Here is a 21,974-nt window from a genome sequence, read left to right as displayed (position 1 = left end):
CGGACTGCGATGAACGGTTTTATTCACGGTCGAACGGGTCGCGTTTGAAGAAAATAGAAGGAAGGAACCTTCTATGGCGCCGAGAGAGGCGAACTTAAAGATATAATCGATATACTTTCGAGCACACCCCATTCGAGGAATATAGTGGAAAACGACTGGTCAAGAAAGGGAAACGTTTAAAAGCTTCGTGTTCACAGACAATAAAATCAATGAAAGAGTATCCGCGAGAGAGAAGAGATATGAGAAGAGTACACTGCGAACAGTTGAAAATCGATAACAAACCCAACGTTGCCAATGGATTTCCGTGAAAAACGCATGGCGACTATTTTGCTCGTCACACGTAACGGAGATTTATCTCGCAAAAGAAAAAAAGAAGTGCGAATTGGAATTGCTAATCACATTCCGCTTAACGATCAATTACTCAAAAAGGCCCATAATACTCGCAAGAATTTGAGAAGGCCAATAAACGTTCGGAATCCACGGACAATATTCGCCGGCGGTAAATTCCGATGCCAGTTACAGTCGCGGCTTAACTTTCGCCATTGAAACTTACTGCGCGTTCGAGTGCGGACGTGAAAAATGAAAATGTAAGAGGAGCAAACGCGATGGCACGTCGTAATTAAAGAGCGTAGAGAGGACGACAAAGGAGCTGAGAAAAGGACAGCTACGTGAGAATGGTCTTTACTCTGCAGGATCCATAGCCTGGAAGGAATTTCGAAGAGGACGTAGAAACTGTCGGATACCACGTGCGCTCCGCGAGTGTCAATAGAGAGCTTTTTAAATTAAATTTTGTATCTTGACCTGGGTCGTGACACTCGAGATCGACGGATAAGATTAGTTCGAAACGTCCAATTCGAACAATCTCAATTGGAAAGAAAAAAAATGATGAAGACCTGAACATCGGATTCCTCCGGTTGAAGAGAACCGACGGAATTATAATATCGGATAACATCGTTGAAAAATTATGCCGTCCTCATTATTACAACCGGGCGATACGACGCGACATTTTCCAAATGAATTATATCGAAGAGGCTCGCGGCGGTTGATGGAAATATTTCAATCGGATCGATATCTTCGGTTAAACGTGCATCTGATATCGACAAGCCCGAGATCTGTGCTCCTTTTCCTCAGAAACCCCCGTCTCGTTTTCCTCCTCGCCTTTCTCACACATTATGCTCTCTCATCGCTCTTCCGCCATCTGCTCTTTCCTTTTTCTCGGTTATATTCCTCCCTCCGATTGCACTTCGCAGCTCCGAGTTGTGGAAGAATACGTCACGATGACGTCAACAAATTTTATTTCATCTACGCGCGGGCGCGAATATTATTCGGGTCGCGAAACCGAACGATTAGGGTCACAAACGATAATAATTAACCGCGTATCTTATCGTTACAATTATCATATCCATTTCTCGTAAAATTTATTAATATTTCTAAGCACGAATTAAAATTTTACAAATTCTACAAATTGAAATTTTTCAAAGATATATTTGTAAATTTTAATTAAACGAACAATAGCAAATCGATTTTTAGTCCTTTTTCTTCATTAGATGGTTACACACCTTTTTCACCCTTAAAATAGCGATATAAATCAGCGACACTTTTCAATTTCGTTCAATCCAGATTTGATATAGCCAGCACCGAATCAACAAGATAGATTGCGGAATTTATTAAATAGAATGTTAAAAAAAGGTAACAAATATTTTGGCAAAGCTGTTGATTTGTTTACTTACTGACTAGAATGAACTGCGAACAGTTTATAGAATTTAGAAGCAAATATTTCATCGAAACTGATTCCGCTTGCCAACATCCGTGCTCTCTCCCAACGGCAATGTTCTGCGTCAACAACTACCGATCAGAAGCGAAGCGAACCAGAAAGACCGGAGTATCACGGTTGACGTATTAAACAATAGATTACAACGGAACAATATGCGCCGGTTGCCACCCTCCTCCTACCACCCTCGCTTCCCCATCGCGCTTTCGCTAATCTGCCTTTAGGTTTCCAGCGTATTCGAAAATGTCACGCCGATTTGACGCAGGTGGTTGCCCTATTGTTGCAACCGAGTGTCATGTACGCTACGCGTTGCGAATGACAGAAGCCCGATGATCGATAGAGACCGGAGTTGTATCAGTGAAAAGATTGCCCCTTTATTTCGTTTGCAGATGAAAACATTTTTTTTCCAACAGTTTATGCGTCGGTCGCGGGTTTGAAAGCCCCGATATTTTTCCGCCCGCGGCAATAACCGAAGTGCATCGATCCATCCGTTCCATGAGTTTGGTGATGCCCTTTAAAAAATCAATGCAAGCGGAACGTCGGGATCTATTAGCGAAAGTTCGAAAGAGAAATTGCGACGAATATGGCGAGATATATATGTATACGAATATATTCGACAGTGATTTCGGTTCAGTGATCTAACTATAGATTGCTCCCCGGCTCTCGTTTAATACATTTACACACCCGAACTTTATCTGGCCCTAGATAATATCAATAGCCGAAAGCTATATACAATAATCATAGAATACAACTGAGAAACAGTAAATTATGATATCTACTTTGCCTTTGGCGCGATATTACACGCGCTTAAGTTTATTACTGCAAATTCGAATGCGACAATCCCCGTATCCGGTAGGACTCGTTTCCAAGTTATGTAATTGCGCAGTAGATATTGAGCCGGCTTCTCTCAACACAGGCGTCCCATAATCCTGTCTACGTCAGGACGTCCCTATAGAGTTGTAAGCAATCTCCACTTTAACCAAGCCGAATGCCGTATACATTTCGCAGTGCGCATGCAGCAGCAGCAATACGGATATAAACGAGGAGCGACAAACGCCAAGAATAATGTGTATTGTCGCATATTACTGAAAACGCGAAGGACTATCTCCAATCAGGTCATCCCTTTCGACGATTCCGTTTGTTTGTAGAAAACGAGAGATTTTTCAAAGCAAATCTTTTCTGCTCTCTCGCGCTAATAACGCATTTTCGTGTTACAGACTACGATGAGATTTATTTCATTGTTACACGTTGCAATATCGATATTTTAATATTAGTATCTTGTTGAAAGGTGCTCGGAAAATAGTAAGGAATATAGAAAACTTCTCTAATGATGCCTTGTTTCCTCTTTTTACACGGTTTTGTGTTATTTATACTGCGTATATAACTACTACATTTAAAGAAACGTCGCATTTAATGTTATTCGAATGGGACATAATTAACTTCATAATTTTCCACTTTAATGCGCTTTAAAAAAATTAACGTTATTTTTATGAATTTATTCTACTATACATAATTATTGATCATATATATATTATTGATCATAGAAAGACAACTTATTAATTATTTATTTTACCTAGGATTCTTCACTATAGTCGAGATAATTATGTGAAGAATATAAAGTGACAAATATTTATCAGGCAATCTTTGATAAAAAATGCATCACTATAAGATATAATATGATGCATATATTTTATTAAACAATATGCGGTTTACCACGTTGTTCAACTCCCTAAGTAATAAGTAACGACGGCATCAACAATGATGAAGCTGGCCTAGTAGTAATTGTTTATATTTGCATATAATTGTTATTGTGAACAAAGAGCTATGATAATACTGAGCAACACTTGTTAGAGCGTTCGTTGCTCATTAGCATCGTTGTCAGTGGAAAAGGCGACGAGCTGTATCGCGCCGACTAACCGCGGTACCGAGTAAGCGGATGAAAAGCACTCGGTATATACCACTCGTTAGTTATCGCATCTGCATTTACGAGGACTATCGCGAGCGTAGAATAAATCCGCGAGGTCAAGACGCAATATAAATTACCAAGATTTTATTTATATTTCCCATTATCGCGCGATTGTCCTAAATAAATTCTAAGTTTTATCAAATTTTATAAAAGAAAAACGACACACACGTTCCGTACATCATTATTACGGCACTAGCGGAACTTCCGTTCCGGGGTAACGAGAGTTTACTTTTCATTTTACTGTAACTATATATATCTTTGATGGAATTATGACGATTGAAAACTTTTGGGGGATCAGTCGGACGGAAAAGAAATATATAAACTTTCGCGGAAAAACAATAATCTTTCAAACACCAAAACTTAAAATTGCAGTATCCAATAACTGGTATCTTATCATTTATCATATAGAACAACACAAGCGCGCGCTACGAGCGCGCCATTCTTCGATTTTTAGTTAAAAATAATGATATTTAAAAAATAAATATGTAAAGTTTGTTTAAACTCGATTAATATTTTTTCACTGAAATCAGCTGATTAAAGCATTAATTTCCTAATTAAATTTTAAAATAATAATATGATAAAAAATTAAAATAGTAATATGTAGTAATATGTTATAATACCTTTATTTTCGATTAATATTTTTTGACAAAAATCAGCTGATTTCAGTGAAAAAATATTAATCGAGTTTAAAGTATTATAACATATTATTTAAAACATATTATATTATTTTAATTTTTATAACATATTATTATTTTAAAAATTAGTAATATAGGAAATTGTATTTTATCATAGATAGAAATTTTATTATATAACTAACAATCAGTCTACATATGTACAATTGCTGAGCCGACTCGCAAAGGAAAGAGAAATACGACCTGTCGTGTCTGACGCAACCGCTGATTCTACTACTGTGCCGCACACGCACTTGATCCTCGCGCACATTCAGGACTCTCCCCGATGGCGATATCCTGATTTACAATAATTCCACGCGTTCACGAGTATCACGAAAGATACGCGCTGATCAAACGCCAACACAAACGTAACAGAAATAATATATTTTTTAAAAGAAATGGCTTGTAAAGGCCAAACAAAAATTAACTGCAAATACAATCAATTAATATGTTTACGGATATATCCTATTTAAAGTAAAATGTTCTCTCAAAATAATTGATTTGAAAAAGTAATTATTACGCACAATAATTTATTCTTTAAATAGATATTTAATATACTATAAATTACCATAACTATCAAAAAGTTTTTTCTTAAATATAAAATAAAACTCTTGTAAAAAATATAATCAATAATCTAATTCCTATATGAATCCTGTATGAAATATCTAAATAATTATATTATTGTATCCTTTCCTTTTCTAAAAAAGATATGTAAAGTTGATACTCGGATATATCGAAGTTTATTGTTGTCGCTTTTCCTCGATACTCATTGGCTGTCAAGATTTGCGTTGTGCGTTATATTCGTAGCGTCGAGAGACTGTCATCGCGAGGGTTAACAGTTTGACAGTTTGTTCAAAATAAAATCAAATTAAAATAATAATATTAGTTTTAAATAATATATTATATATTATACCTTATCCGCGATTAATATTTTTTGACAAAAATCAGCTGATAACTATCAAAAATATTAATCGAGTTTAAAGTATTATAACATATTATTTAAAACATATTATATTATTTTAATTTTTATAACATATTATTTTAAAAATTAATTAGCAAATTAACGCTTTAATCAGATTTTTGTTAAAAAATATTAATAAAGCGAAAATTTACTAATTAAATATTCTAGCTTACATATTTTTTATATTTATATGTGTATGTTATAATGCGAAATAATAAGATTATTCTAATATTATGTATGTATTTTATTTGTTACAGGAAGCATTGCAATACACAGTGCGATTCACACGTCGTGTCGGGAGTGCCGTGTAAAGTATCGTGCGTCGGGAGTGCCGTGTAAAGTGTCGGACAATCGTAATTATTCGTATTTTCGCGAATGTCGTGAGTGCTACGAAGGAGCAACGACGATCAACCAAGAGAGGAGGAGGAGGCCCGGGGAGGCATCGAGCGACATCGGGGCAACTGCGAGGTATGCAAAATAAAACATTTTTTCTAAACTGCATTGTTTGTGAGATATTCGACACACACATACATAATTTGAATATTTTGTTTTCAGATCAATGTGTATGCTGTGTACTACAACTCCACTACGTATCGGTGAGTGAAAAATTATTTATTTTATAACCTTTCTATAGCCGTAATGGGCTGTATGTAATATGTTGAAAATATTAAAATATTAACATGTTTAAAAGAATGTGTTATAATATCTTATACGCGATTAATATTTTTTGACAAAAATCAGCTGAGAGATAATTGTCAAAAACATTAATCGAATTTAAAATATTATAACATCCCTTTCTAAAAAGGCATGTTAAGTCGATTCTCGCAAGTATTGTTGCATCTTTTCCGCGATGCTGATTAACTGTTTCGATTCCATTGTGCGTTACATTCGCAGCATCGAGAGGCTGTCATCGCGAGGGTTAGTAGTTGAAAATAAAGTTTGTTTAAAATAAAAGTAAATAAAATAATATATTTTAAATAATATGTTATAATACTTTAAATTTGATTAATATTTTTTGACAGAAATCAGCTGATAATTATCAAAAATATATAAATATTAATCGAGTTTAAAGTATTATAACACATTATTTTAAATATATTATTATTTTATTTTATTTTATTTTGAACAAACTGTCAAACTGCTAAACTCTCGAGATGGCAACCTCTCGATACGAAATATAACACACAACGCAAATCGAAACAGCCAAACAGCATCGCGGAAAAGAGGTAACAATACTTGCGAGAATCGACTTAACATGCCTTTTTAGAAAGGATATTTTATTGTGAAGAATTATAGTATAATAATAGAATGTCTTGCACATTTTGCATCAGATGTAAGCGATTATATAAGTAGAGATATTATATACATACGTATATATTATACGCGTATATTATATACATACATTACATACATATATATAAATGCTTTCTCTTACATTATCTCTTTGAGAATAAAGAGAACATAAAGATAAAGACCGTTTCGAATTGCAAATCGCTTGCTCGAAGGAAGAACGAGTTAGGAATCCGCTTAGATTTCCCGACTTGGCGTTCCTCATTCGGCTTTCCTCAAATACCTGACTTTACCTGAATTTACACATTAGCTCTTGGCATTATTATTAAATTCGTCAATCATATTCAACGCTTTCATATGCAAAGAGCCCGAATATAAGAAAGTTGATATCCATTTAGAAAACATGTATACAACGTATTCACTATCGATCACATCAATATCGCGAAAATGATGAATTTATACATGTACATTTAAATATGGATAGATATTTTAAATAATATGGCCGAACATGTAGTAAACTTTTATTTATTATCCTCGAGTCTATCTCAGTTTAAATTCTTATTTACATACAAATCTTTGATCTTATTCAGCTATCGATCGTTTCAAAGCTCATTATGAAACTTTAATTGAACTTTAACAGTCCCCGACACCTTCGAGCGCTGCGCAAGCAGCATCGACGTGATTACAGATGGTAAACTTATCGTGAGGTGTTTGATAAACGTTAATCAAAGTCTATCATTTGACAAAATTTTTAGAAAATTTTGCGCATTTATATAAATATATAAGATTTGTCGCTAATAAAAAAGTAATATTGAACGTCACATCACAAATTTATGTAAAAATATAAATCTATTTTCAACTATCGCATCTTACTTTTCTTAAATTTTATATTTCATCGCTGAGATATAATGACATAAAATTAGAAGCGATTGAAATTATTGTGAAAATTTTTATTATACTATATTATTAAAGAAAAATTGTGTTTCGATGACGAAACAATACTGTTCTTTCTGGGACAGATGAGGTGACTGAATGCCCTCAACGTGACACAACAATATTAACTGATGCTATACACTAGGGAAAAGGATCGTAATTAGACACGCTAATTCCAAGCTAACACTCGCTCTACGATAGCAAGTACTACTGAAATGCCGCAAACCGCAATTCCCCTGTGCGATTGCACATACACGCCCCGTGTGTTACTGATCGCCAAACATTGAGAATTCAGAATGTAGAGTATAATCAAACACCGTGAGCTTTGTATCATCGATTGCGATAGAACTCGGAAAACCTTTGTAATCATAACTACGAGCTATCAACTACATGCACATTTCCCAACAGTGTAGTACCACATCTGGTGCATCACGGATTTTAATGAATCGCGCGAGTTGCAATTGATGCCCATATTTCCTCTTCAGGGATATAGCTTAACTCTTTAGAGTAGCAGCTCACGTTATGCATTGCATCTCGACAATAATAACTAAAAATGTCAAAAGTGGCTAAATATGGAAAATTATAAGGAATAGGGATTTTCTATAAATAAGTGAATTATATTTTCTATAGATAATTAAAGAAAATAATATTTGTGAAAGAAAACAACGGACCACGGTTATTAACTTAGAGAAAGTATATTAATATACACTGCTAGCCATTAAGATTGCAACATTATATGTATATAATATATAGTGTTTCAATTTTAATGACTAATAATGTGTGTGTATTTTTTATATAATAGATACGATGAAGTTAGTTTAATACTTTTATTTTAGAGACAGACAAAATATTGAAATTTTCAAAAACATTAAAAACAGAATTCGTATAATAATTAAAAATTCTAAATTACATTGGTAATTATCAATAAACTTTGACAAGAAAATTTAACGTAGCAAACTTTTCCAATTATCCAAAATAATTATAAAATTTTTGTATTGTTCAAAAAAATTGATCGCGCGAAATATAAAATACGAAATCTTATCACCACCTAGTGTTAAATAACACAGATTGATCAACTGTTTGATCTTACCTTCATGAGGACTCTTAATAATACTGTCAATGAAGAGCGGAAAGGTATCTACCGTGGAGCTACCTACCATATCGTTGAAGCAAATAGCAACTTACCTTTCGTGTAGAGGGTAGAAAATACAACCCTCTGCCCATGGTACATATTGAGAATATTATATAAGATTTCTTACTAATAAGAATTAAATTAAATTTATATAATGGCTTCTGTCTCTTAGGAAAGAGGAAGGACGATTAATGCGCGTGAGCAAGTAATTGTTGCTTAAAACTCGATGGAAAATAGGGGTGGAAAATAGGGGTGGAAACTACCCTGTTTTACCAACATGAATTTCATTGGGGGTTGGTCGCGGATGAAACCGGGTATACGTCACAGAGGGTGCAAGATGCAGTTCCGGGTTATCTTGCGAGTGCATTCGCCGACATGGATGCAGCACGTGCGTTTGGTAGCGGCGTGGTTAACGTTGCTCTATGTATTGACGTACATATACATAGATAGCTTTCTAGATGCTAACGGATGTATATTGGATTACATCGTTGCCTAAACCAAATTTGCACTTGCCTGATTATGCTTGCAGATATGTGTGTACAGGATAAACTTTGAATTCTAATGATACTGATTACAATTCTATACTTTACCCAACAATAATCATTAACATCTAGGACGTAATTATTGATAACTAAAGGGAGAGGAGAATTATATTTATGACAGATAGAAAAAAAAAGAAAAGTAAAATATGAAGTTCACAATTATGTTTTTTTCTATTATGAAGATTTTATACTTCAAATTTTAATTACAATACCATAAATTAATGAAAAAACAGTTTAAGAAGATTTTTATAAGAGATACTGTATGATTTTATAAAATTTCTTGAGGAATCGCGATCACGTTTATAATCTCAAAAGATTAATTAAAGATCATTTAAAATTGCTTATTAATAGAGTAAGAAAAAATAGGGTCTTGATAAGTAATATATAACATGTGAAATAAAAATATTTTATCTCACATAATATTCATGATGTTATTTCGAAGTTTACTTTCGAAGAACAGATTCTTAATTTAATTTTTTAAATTTTTTTTTTCCTTTAAGCTCGATCGTGAATTTTTGGAACTTATTTAGCTTATAACGCATTAAGAGGGATTGTTAAGAGCGTAACTATCTCTTTATTTATTCTCTATATCGATAATCGCGATTGTATCTGCGATTCAATACGCGCGAATGATGCTCGGCTATCTAAAGTCGAGGAGCATCATGAAGTCGTTACGTCAAGTGCAAGAATCTCGACAGCCTCGGAAATTATTGTCCCGGTCGTAACGGTCGGATCTAGTGCTACTTCTTTAGTCGGCAATAGCTGTCTAGAGCAGCAGTAGGAGATGAGCCACGAGCAATGACTTTGGTAATAATGTCAAGACGCATTATTCTGGAAAGATAAAGAAGACGGTAGAAGAGAGCAGATCCCCTCGCGTTTTCTTTCACTCTTTCGTACAGCTCATTACCATAGGAATCTAACATAAAAGCGTATACGCTTATCCGTGCATCAAGCAGACAATACTTTCTCCTCCGCGCCACTTTTGTACCGTTGCTGTCATCCGGATTCAGCGAGCAACGGAACAGAAGTAGGTCTTGATAAGCGCTTCCACTAAATTGTTGTAAAGTGGGGAAATATTTTAATAAACACGACAGACAACTAAAAACACTGCCGAAAAGTTGAATATTAATTTTACTGCTTTTGTGATATTACTACTTTTTGTTTTCCGGATGCAGATGATTTCGCAAGAACAATTTCACTGAGTTACTAAAAAAAAATTGTCTGTAAATTATCTCTTCTCCATAATTTATATATTCGGAGAAAATGCCTTTTGTACGATTTAGAACAATTTACATATCGGAAAAGTATTTTGCGAGCAATCCGCGATATGTAATTGAAGAGAGCAATAACGAACGGCGAATAAATCAATTTTAAGACAACTGTTCGCGAAGCGTAATAGACGAGTTATGACTTTTTCGTGAAACAACTGTTACGAGCTCAAGGTCCGATAAAAAGTTATGAATCATGCATGAACCTATATTGTAGATCAAATATGCAGATATGCTAAAGCTACGCTTACATTAATTTATCCTTATTCGCGCAATTATTCAGCTAAAATTTTATAAAATGTTGAATCAACTGCATGTGAGATATATTTTATTAAATTGAGAGAGAGAATAGCAAGTGTTGTTTAAAAATTTTGTTAGAAATAAAATTGCTGATGCACAAAAAAAATTTATATCAATTTTTCAATTTTATATAGAGGGAGATAAAAATGTTAAATAAATATATTTTTCGTTAGATAAATGCAACGCAACAGAAGACGAAAAAAAGAATGGGATTTAATCAAACAGAAAAATAGATATCTACCTAAAATGTAAACTTTCGGATCGTTGAAATACACCACTGTTAATCCCTACGGGGAAAGAGATAAAAAATGTACTTTGTCTGCGTCCAAGTGCAATCGCACCTTAAGAAAAAGCTAATTTATGTCTGACAGGATTTAATACTCTGGTTGTGGTTGTGTGAGAACGAAATATTTCGAGGTTTGCATTTACAGAAATCTATGGTGCTGGCATTGTTTTTATGCACGTCGATCCCTACTGATTTAGAAACATATCTGTAGAAAATACACTTATACACATAAAAGTATACAAACACCCCGTATAAATAACGTATTCTAGTGATATGATAATTCAATAAATACCGGTCATTATCAAAATAATGAAACACAAAATGAAGATCTCACATCGGCAAATAATATTCGCTATACGACGTAATTTAAGCGGAATAAATGAAAACAAAATTATCTGACAGTTAAATGATAGAAATATCGAATCATGATAAATGAGCCGTTTATGAATATCGAATATTAATAAATAGATCATGGTTAATTAATCGGAAAAATTAAAAATATTGTTACACACGTGCGCATATATAATTCATCGTTAAACTAATAAATTAAAGCTTTATTCTATAACTGTTAATATATAAAATATTATAAAAAGTTTATATATCGCAGGCATATCAGTGATATGAAAGTAATTGTCTTATTTACATAACACACACTATGCCAGATTTGCAATTCACTTTCGAAATATTATAATTAAATACATATTAGGGGGATAGATATTGGCATTTATAATTAGATACTGTTTCACCGAAAAAGTATTAGATTAGTTATCATTATACAGTTTCTCGGCGAATAAACGTAGAGTCGATTACAGCGTCGTGTGTTGTAATAATGAAAAATCTCACTCGCCGTCGTAACAAATGGCTCGTTAGTGCCGAGTAATCTCGGCGATTCGATTGTTTCAGGCGAAATTTATTCGGGTTACTCGAGGAGAACCCGGACGTCAACGATAAATTCCCGCTGTACGATACATGCTTTCATGCTCTATAGATTTATTCGTGGTATAAATCTCGGCCGGGAGATCAAGTAAACGGAGCGTGGAGTTAGTTTCGCATGGCTCAATTATTCGCCGAATCTATTATTAATTAAAAACTACTGCGCAACTCTTCCGTCAATTCAAGGAAATTTCAACGCATATACGACAACTGCAATAAATTTATATAATGGAAACGTTATTCTCTATTTTTCTCTGACTTTTTCTCTAACCACGTGGTTGCGCGATCGATAGGCCTCACCTACTAGAGTAATTAAATGTCATTAAGCGCGTCGGGAATAAATATCGATTTTATGCTGAGAACCGGTCCGTTCGATATATATACACACACCTAGTGGTCATATGCAGGACCTTGGACGTTTTCCACAGTCGTGGCAATCAATACGCGCGTGACGTGTTAGCAGAACGGAAGACTGTGGTTACGTTCCGCTTAAAAAAAAAATAATAAAGAAGTTGCAGACATCACGAAAAATAATGCGCAAAATGTAACGGGCGCGCTTTTTTAACGCGAGTTGTAAAAGTCTATTGGCATGAACATGTATCGTGCAGAAAGTACATTTGAAATAAAAGTGTAAAAAATGCTAATGCAAAACAATTCATCTTGTGAACTCAAACAACGTTATTCATAGAAAAGGCAAATTGTACATTAAAAATATATGTATAATCATTTGTCTGTCTAACAATAAGATGAATATATGACAATACGCGAACAGACACTTTAGGTTGAAAAGAAATTATTGTAATTATCAATATTTGTACATATTAAAAAATTTGATAAAGAAATATTATACATATAGATAGTGCAAATATTATAATTATATCTATTATAAAAATAATTTTCCCTGTAACACATATTCACAATGTTTCTATTGACGTAGTAAAAAAGAATAAAAAGGGAAAACAGAATGTACGTTGTACACACTATTACTTTCGCGTTGATTAATCCGTGTATCAGCCAACGGGATTAAGAGCTAACCAATCTAAAAACCAAGCAAAAGTGGATTTGGAGCCCGCAGAATCTTGTAAGCCGCTTAAAGCGCAAATGTGTGTTTTCCCGCTGACAAGGGTGACTGGCATGCGTAGGTGGCACATTTTGGAAGGAATAAAAAAGGTACGGGGAGGAAGGGGAGAGGAAGGGGGTGAAGAAAGGACTAGAGCAGGCCACTGGGTTCTATCGACTTTTAATTACTTCGCATCGTCTCTCACAAAGAGCCGTGCGGCGCAGAGTGCATAGAGCGAGCTCCCCGGGTCTCCGCGTGTATGTTTGTCCCCGCTTCGATCGCTACTTTAAACTTTAAGCCAATATCGTCCGACGCGCGCGATCCACTTGTGCTCGACGAGCGAAACAAGGGCAATTTTCACTCCAATATTATGCAGCTCGCTGTGACAAAAACTAACGTACAATTCGTGGGAAATACAGCGAGGAGTACGCGAGAGATTTCTGTCCTCCTGAGAGGAGGACTCGGTGAGCTCGACATTATAATATTACAAAATACGACACAGCGATTGCCGCATCTCTCAAATATTTAATTAAACACACACGCAGCGTACTGATGATCATTAATGACGATTTGTAATTCTAGATATGTTTATTGTTATGGCATGAGATGAACAAATGCAAGGGAACATTAATTAGATAAACATTGCTGTATGAATTTTTCCTCTAGCTGTGGAACGTTGTGCAAGGACACGTATCTTTTATTAAAATTGACGTCAAGCGACAACGTCATAATAAGATTAAAAGTGTGCACAAAAGCGTTCGTTAAATTCTTGTTTCAGAGTTTATTACGGCTAAATATATTCGCACAGAATGCATATCGCGTATTAGGTATGTGCTAATTACAAACTTGGAGATTGGCAATAATAACGCTGATAAATATATCGCGATAAAAATATCAATTTAAACATTCATTAAGCGTAAAATTTTTCAATATTGCGCTGCGGTAAACATCAATAAACCGAGTTTTATTCGATTCTCGCAAACCGTTACCATGGGGCAAATAAATATCACTAAATATCGATCGCGAAACTCAATGAGAGTATACCAAGATGAAAGCGCCGGTCAATACGCATTCGCACACAATTCGCGCTCGTGTGACGCAATGTCCGAGTACAGCTTTATTTGACCGCGGAACACTAACCAATGAATTTTTGCTAGCATATGAAACAACGCGTTTGTATGTTTATCGTAATATATGCGTATCGTAAATCTCGCAGATAAACAACGAATACATTTGCGAATAAAGATAATTATAGTTACGATTTGAATTTATTGCGATTTATATTTGAAATAAAAAATATATATTTGTGATAAAGATATTTAATATTTTTGAAAAAGTATATTTGCGATAAAAAATATTAATCACGATATATATGTTCAGCGTCAATCTACGTGCACCAATAGAAACATATTAATAAAGTACATTTATAACTTCCATAATATACGTGTATATGACGTGAATCCTTGACTGAACGATGTCTATAGATCATTAACTCCAAGTGCACTCTCTATATAACTAGTGAATAGGTTCAGAATTTACTATTCAATCTCGTACTCCATATGGAAATTGGTGCTTTATAGAAAGTTTTGTTATTATCATTAGAAAGCTCTGATGCTCGCTGTCAGACTGTGGAATTTATTTTACAACAAACAGATGTTGAAAAGTTTGGGCTGCAAATTTATTAAACTAAAACTATTTATTTTTGATTGATATATATATATATATATATATATATATCGAATACTCACCGCACATAGCTAGGCATATTTCGTCAGCGAGAACGACTTTTACGAACGGAAGCATACGGACTTACCTGAAACAAATCGAGAGAGAGGCAATGTTACGACGTGTATATTTCACATACATTGACGGTAATGCGCACCGAATATTACTAGATCGAGTAAGGGATTCATATTGATTGCTACCCTTTCGGGAATCGCGCCCCTGGGAATCTTTTAGCATTCGCCGAGACGAGAGGAGTAGAAACTTCTTTCTGCCGCGAAAAGAGATGTATGCTGCGGCGGATGTTATTCATCTTTCCTCTACCGTCAGCTACATCGGATAAACTAAGGAACATTTTGCCGAAACGGTCACGTAGTACAACAAGAGATGTGAAGAAGAGAAAAGGAAGGTGAGGACATATAGGTGGAAGATTGATGTATAAGAACAGACAATAAAAGAGACAACTCCGATCCTCCTTCGCTCCTCGATCGAACTTGCGCATAACGATTTATGACCTCGAATTAAGAGGCAAATCTGTCATTTGGATTATATGAAAATGTGACGTGATTATATCTGCCATCTTCTCTCGCGTTGGCGACGCCTCGGGATTAATATACATACATACGCTGCTCGTTTACAATTTGCATGCGCAGGGTGACAATGAAAATGGCGAGCATGAAAGTGGGTAAGTCGTGACCTCGTTCGCTTCATAAGCCACCCTCATAACCGCATCTAGATCTTTCGTCGCCGCGAGCGCGACATTTTGACCTTCTCTCGCTTTTTCATCTTTTACACATCACGTTTGTGTATTTATTTGCTTTCTCTTCTTCAATTATTTAAGATTCAAGAAAGCGGAAAATATAGAAAATTTATTTACAGAGCAAAGAAATGAAACCCAATTTCTTACGACTGTACATACATATTAGATTTTGACAAAAGTAAATGTGAATTCGATATACCGCAATAAAAAATTCCGTAGAAAAGTACATATTGAGGTACCTCTCAAAAATATACTGTCTCAAGTACGTGCTTGTTTTTCCTAGAACTAATTTTGGTCACGCTGGTCTATCTTATTTATCAAGCCACGTAGAAAATATAATTGTATTCCGCTCCAAATTACACTATTTAACCCAGGTATATAGTTAGAAAATATCCTATAATAATTTAGTAATTATCGGCGCGTAAAAAACTTGTGCTGACAAGCAACAAGCTGTTTAAGAACTAGTTAACCTGTAAAACTTAATTAATGCATAAATGATAGTTATATATAGTTATATGACTGGTAGGCGATAATTCGATGCAAAATGTTGTTTGGCATAGTTCGGCGACACGATTTGTCACGAAAGCTAAATTCTTGTAAAAGAAATTTGCATCTCCCGCGGCATAGCCATTAATTAAGATACCGCTATCATGAGACGCTTTCTAAAGCAGCAGAGATATATCGATACTACTTTTTCCTATTAAAAGTCTTTAACTTATATCAATAATTAGATAATGGATAAATGAAACATACATGTAATCTTTGACTTTGGTTGTGAGACATGATAGTGCTACAAAGCATAGAGAGAGAGACTACGATAAAAATCTTATTATTCTATACATATAATGTCATTTTTATCTACAAGACTTAATCGCGAGCTATAAACAGGATTAAAGAATAAGGAAGATTTAAAGGGAGAAAATGACAATTTTTTATTATCTTTTGAGCTCATGTGTTATAGGGTACGCTTACATATAAAAATCTATGTATAAAGCAGATATAAAGAAAAATATATGCAGCATCATCGTCTCTTGTGTTTTATCACATTTGACTCATTTGTAATAGGTATATTTCGCAATTTAAAAAATAGAAATACGCGCCAACAAAATATACATACACGTAACATATATGTATAATAATTTATTTGACACTAAAAATAATAATGATTAAACGATTAAATTAAAAAATTAAAATCCCTTGTAATTATAGCTATCTTTTCAATTTTTATAGTGTATACGATACATACATATACATATATCATTAAAATCACTTTTTCATAGCAATTATGTATATATAAAATATAGATATTAGAAAACTATTTTACATAAAACAGATTAAACTATTTATTAAATATTTTATATTAAACTATTTATATTAAAATATATTATACAAGATTGTCTATTAATATACAAGATAGCATAAAAAAGTAATGAGATAAATTTTATAGCTTCAAAACTGAGAATATTTTTAAAAAGTAACAAATGTAATACAATGACACTATATTCCTCAATTGTCTTCAATAGAAATTTCAATTCGCGAAGCGTGTTTTATTGTCGCAATTTTATTGTCGTTATAGTAATTGTATGTTGTTGACTCGTTTCACAAAAGTGGAAAAGAAAAATACCGATTTTCTCAAAGTCGTTTGCGAAAAATGTGTATCAAGTATAGCAAGATAAACAATGAAACAGCATTACTACAAAGACATTCTCGAACTACTAGAAATGTCTGACAATTTGCAGAAATTGCAAAAAACTGGTATTACATCATAACATTGCATCTGTTTATTTAGCATTTTCAATTTGTAAATTTTTCTCTAAAAAAGCACTCTGATATTCATTTACGGTTCTTTCCTCTACTTTCCAGATTTATTCTCCATTCATTTCATACATGACTTCTTTTTGTTTGTAAAATTAAAATCGAAGATCAAGACTCAATGGATCATTATTTCGAGATCGCATTTAAGAAACACTCATAAAAGGCGAATAATTCGTTTAATACGATAAATAATTTTTTAATCTCGTTATTTTTAAATGTCATACTTCACGTATAATTTACTTAGAGAGCAGGTAATGTTGACAAAGCGATCTTGAAAACCTGTCACCTCATGTAACCTGCATACTTGCACGCTGCTTAAGTGCATGCTCAACCCCGAGAAATTTCGTAGATGCAACAATCTCAAAGCTATTATGGAGCCTATGGCCTATTACCTCTAATGCTTCGGTAGCATAAACGCGTATGGCGTCTTGGCATTTTCAAGTACGAACAGGAAGCGTCGGTACAATAAACAGAGTATCCAAATCGACGATATCATATCTAGATCTCCTCCCTAATAGCACTTATGATTGCCATCTGTAATAGCGCGATATGAACTCAGACTCATAGTTATATTAGTTAGTAGATTCTCATTATAGTTTAAAAACAGACTATATTATAAACGTTTTAAGTTTGAATTTTATCAATGTTTTAATTTTTTAAATAATCACAAAAGTTTTGTGTAATATTCTTAGAAATGTATATTAATTTATGTAGATATTTTTTACATATACATATGTATATATCTGTTAGAGAATATTGTTAACATTTAAACGCACACAGAAATTTGAGCTGGAAGATGTTCAAATGCTCGTTTACTTTATATATTATCTTGCTAATTGTACGAACAGATGCCAGGTGAAATTAGAGGTGAGAGAATAGCGAATGCGCGTTACGCTGTGATTTGGCTTGTACGCCGCGCGGCTCGTATATTTCCAGTATCGATTCCACGTTTTCCAGTCATTAGCCAGCAATTGTAGTTGTAAGCATGAAGCGAAACTCGAGTAGAACAAAACAGCAGCAGCAGATTGCAGCGAAAACTATTTTCTCTACGCAGTTTATCGAAGAAAACTCTTGAGGGAAAATACGTCAAAGACAGAAATTAAACGCGTATTTTATAGCAAAAATTCGATTAAATTAAGCGTTGCACCGGAGAAATGCTCTTGCTTTTCATTAAATTTATTTTACGTGCTAAGTGTTGAACCAATAATTTTTAGCCTCGATTTAATTATGATTCGTTAAACCGTGATTTCATTGCAATTAATATATAACAATTCTTTCAAGCAAAATCCTATTTAATTCTAATTTCAAAGTCTATAATTTGGGCTAGAATTTCCATTTGCATAATAAATTTCATATCTGACACGTCTGCAAATTGTATCAAAATCTGCATTATTTAAATCAATATGTCCCCAGATGCACTGTTTGCATTTATAATATTTCGTAGTAACGACAGATTATCACATTATCAGATGATATACAATTAATAATTTATAATAAAATTTTTATTTAATTATAAAAAGTTAATTATAGAAAATTGCACAGAATAAAGAAATAGCATTATCTACGTGTATTTGTCTCTCTCATTTCAACAGATATATCGATAATCTTAACAATTTTGAATTAAATAAACGAAATATATAACTTGCATTCTCTCATATTTGATTGTATTGTTTTGCTCTCATTAAAAATTGTATGCTTATGCTGCGCTCTTCTCATCGGGATTTACATAATCCTCCAACAACAGATTTAAAACACAATTTAAAGTACGAGAAATACGCACTCGCATCATATGTCTGTGTGTCTACTACATTTGCAATCTCTTAAATTGATTTTGTTCCATTCCCGAATCAATATTACTCATATATAAGTCGTTTTACGCTGGTGTAAGCTTAATACACAGCGTTTCAATTATTCAAAAACTATATTTTCGATCGATGATACATATATAAACTGAATAAAAGTGTCCGAACATTTTTGGAAACCACATAAGTATTTGTATTGCCTTTATTGACAAGAAGCTTTTTTTGTTTCTATTTTTTGACAAGTTATATTCGCATCTATATAACCAGCTAAAATTGCACAAACAGATATAAATTGCACAAGCATGCATATATTTTTTTCCTATTTCATCCTATTTCCACTCAATTTTGTTCATTAGCTTTTTGCTATTTTATATTCAAAAGATAATTTAGAAACTTGAATTTTGTATTGAATAATTTGTTCTTGAAATAGTTTACTGTATATTTTCAGAATGTTCTGCATAATCTAAAAAAAGAAAGTTATTGAAAAGCTTGAATATGATAGCTTGAATAAAGGAATTTAGAGTCAACCGTCTTTATTTAATGAAATGTAAATTGTGTAAAAATTCAGAGATATCGATCCGCTTTTAAAATTCCATCTACTCCTTTGAATTCCGTCTGCTCAGATTGCTTCGACCAAAACTTATCCCGCTTAGTGATATTGTATTATCCTCGAATATTGCCATCTACGGTAATGATATAAATAGCGACAGTATACAATGATCTGAATTTTAGCAATATTCATTGAAGAAAAACGAATCGAAGAATCGTTCCTTTCTTTTTTATTATTCGATTTGCCAGAACCAATCAAACTGTATCCGATCTGCGAAAACTGATTTCTCCTGTCTTTTAATTTAACTCAAACCAATTACATTTTCTTTTACTGATATCTATGACTGTGCATTTGCTACTATATTTTTTTTTCTATTTTGAGAACCCGACTCAACTGATTCGATTAGTATTTTAATTAATTTTCCCGCGCACTGAATAATTAATTTTTGAATTGCACATTAATGAATAATTCTTGAATAATTAATTATTGCAAATTAAACCATGCTGTTGAATATAAAGTAAACATAACAGACTAGTTCTTATTCAAATGTTTGTAAAATTTTATAAAAATTGAAGTTAATTTTTATTAATATTTTTATCAATATATTATATATATACAAATTGAAACAAGAAATATAAATACAATATATACAAAAACAATATGAAACAAATATATCATTAGACAATAAGTAACATGTAACAAATGCAGTTGTATCCTTTATGAAGCACTAAGAAAAGCGCTGTTAGTAGCGAAAGTTAGTTGTCTGTTCAATTATTTATGTTGATGTAACTCCATTTTACTAAAGAATGAACTGTCAGTCTCTAGAATATTATGGTTATGAGCAATCCTGTAGAGTTAGTTTTAATGAATCTAATTATATTCTCGTAGCTTGGCAGCAGCGCGTAACGGAGTGAATCGCCCGAGGATCTTTCGGTTTACCTGCGACTTTATCACGAGAATAAAAACCCAACTTAATGTCGTATTGGACAAAGGCACAAGTAAAGTTTATTTGCAATGTTTACGACTCACATAACGCGTTATAAATACGCGGATATAATTAAAATTTTTGCAACAAAAAGATTATGAATTTGCTTTATACACTTGCAATGTGGAATTATTATTATTTTTCTCATATAATTCGTTAAAATATTCCTCAATTATTAATTTATATATTAATTATAGTAACATAATAGAGGAAAACTGCAAATTCATTCACTATTTATATCTGTATAAGCATTCGAAATGATCAGACGTTAAGAGATTTGTCGTGGTATGCGGAATCCTAAGCACATCGTGATGCATCTGGTAACCGAGTTTCGGTTTGATAAACCGAAGCAATATATTCGGCCGTATTGTATTGATCTAAAGTAAATGCGAGTACGGAATCCATTAGTCAGTAAGATATGTATATCAAAAGTTAAGCGATTGGAAGTGCTTACGAGAGCAGTGTTGTGTACTTCCGAGATACTGGGGTATACATAACTTCACTGCAAGACACTCTACATTATCGCCGCGCTAATACCCGAGCTAACGAAATTCAGGAGCGGGCAGAGTGCTCATAAACAAGACACTCAACGTGATAGGAAAAGGGCCATCGATCTGAATCGCGTGCATCGATGATACAGATAGCAGACGTGTTCAGAAACGCGATGTACAATATTAGCTGCGGATGGAGAGGGTGTATGTGCGAAAACCGAGATCGCACGCGCAGCAAATTCCCTTGGAATTTGGAATTTTCTTGCTTGCAGCGTTTGTCGACAACATACCGAGACCCATATAAAGATCTGTATTTTAAAGCGAAAAATTTGCAAACATATTTCTACCGTTCGGTCGCACCTATTATATTTGTCCCAGCTCTAAACGGATTGCAATATATTTAAACTACAATGCCGATCCATTATATCTATTATATTCATGAAATAAATATAATAACAACAATTAATAACGAAAAATAATAACAACAATTTACTTGATAAGGATAATTTAAGTGATTATGCAATGCAAGTAACGACACAATCTTAGCATTAGGTCAACTGAAATAATTCTCGACAACGTTGCAATAGAGAGAGCGCTTGGCGAATAGAATAAAATCGATGAAATTCCATTGATACGATATTATCACGAAATATAAGACTACCATTCGCATGAATTTCGAATAAACCGAAGAAGTAGTATTCCTCTGTGGGTTTCATATGTATTGGAATTTTATCGG

General features: G+C 33.5%; 2 protein-coding genes across 2 annotated transcripts in view; one reads left to right on the top strand and one right to left on the bottom strand.

Annotated features, from left to right (window-relative positions):
* Nucleotides 1-5,973, top strand: part of LOC145935134 (uncharacterized) — a 42,288-nt gene extending 36,315 nt beyond the window's left edge. The window contains exons 5-6 of the mRNA XM_083036242.1: nt 5,627-5,837; nt 5,925-5,973. Coding sequence (XP_082892368.1) covers nt 5,627-5,837; nt 5,925-5,973 — 260 coding nt within the window. The remainder of the gene's footprint in view (nt 1-5,626; nt 5,838-5,924) is intronic.
* LOC145935313 (neurobeachin-like) overlaps nt 1-21,974 on the bottom strand; it is a 134,753-nt gene that overhangs the window by 64,979 nt on the left and 47,800 nt on the right. The gene's annotated exons all lie outside the window — the stretch shown is intronic.

This window comes from Prenolepis imparis, unplaced genomic scaffold, assembly GCF_030444845.1.
Source record: "Prenolepis imparis isolate NDT839.2.m4 unplaced genomic scaffold, iyPreImpa1.0 SCAF_4, whole genome shotgun sequence".
Taxonomy (NCBI): Eukaryota; Metazoa; Arthropoda; class Insecta; order Hymenoptera; family Formicidae; genus Prenolepis; species Prenolepis imparis.
Note: the sequence above shows the minus strand (reverse complement) of the source record. Positions and strands in the feature narration are given on the sequence as shown.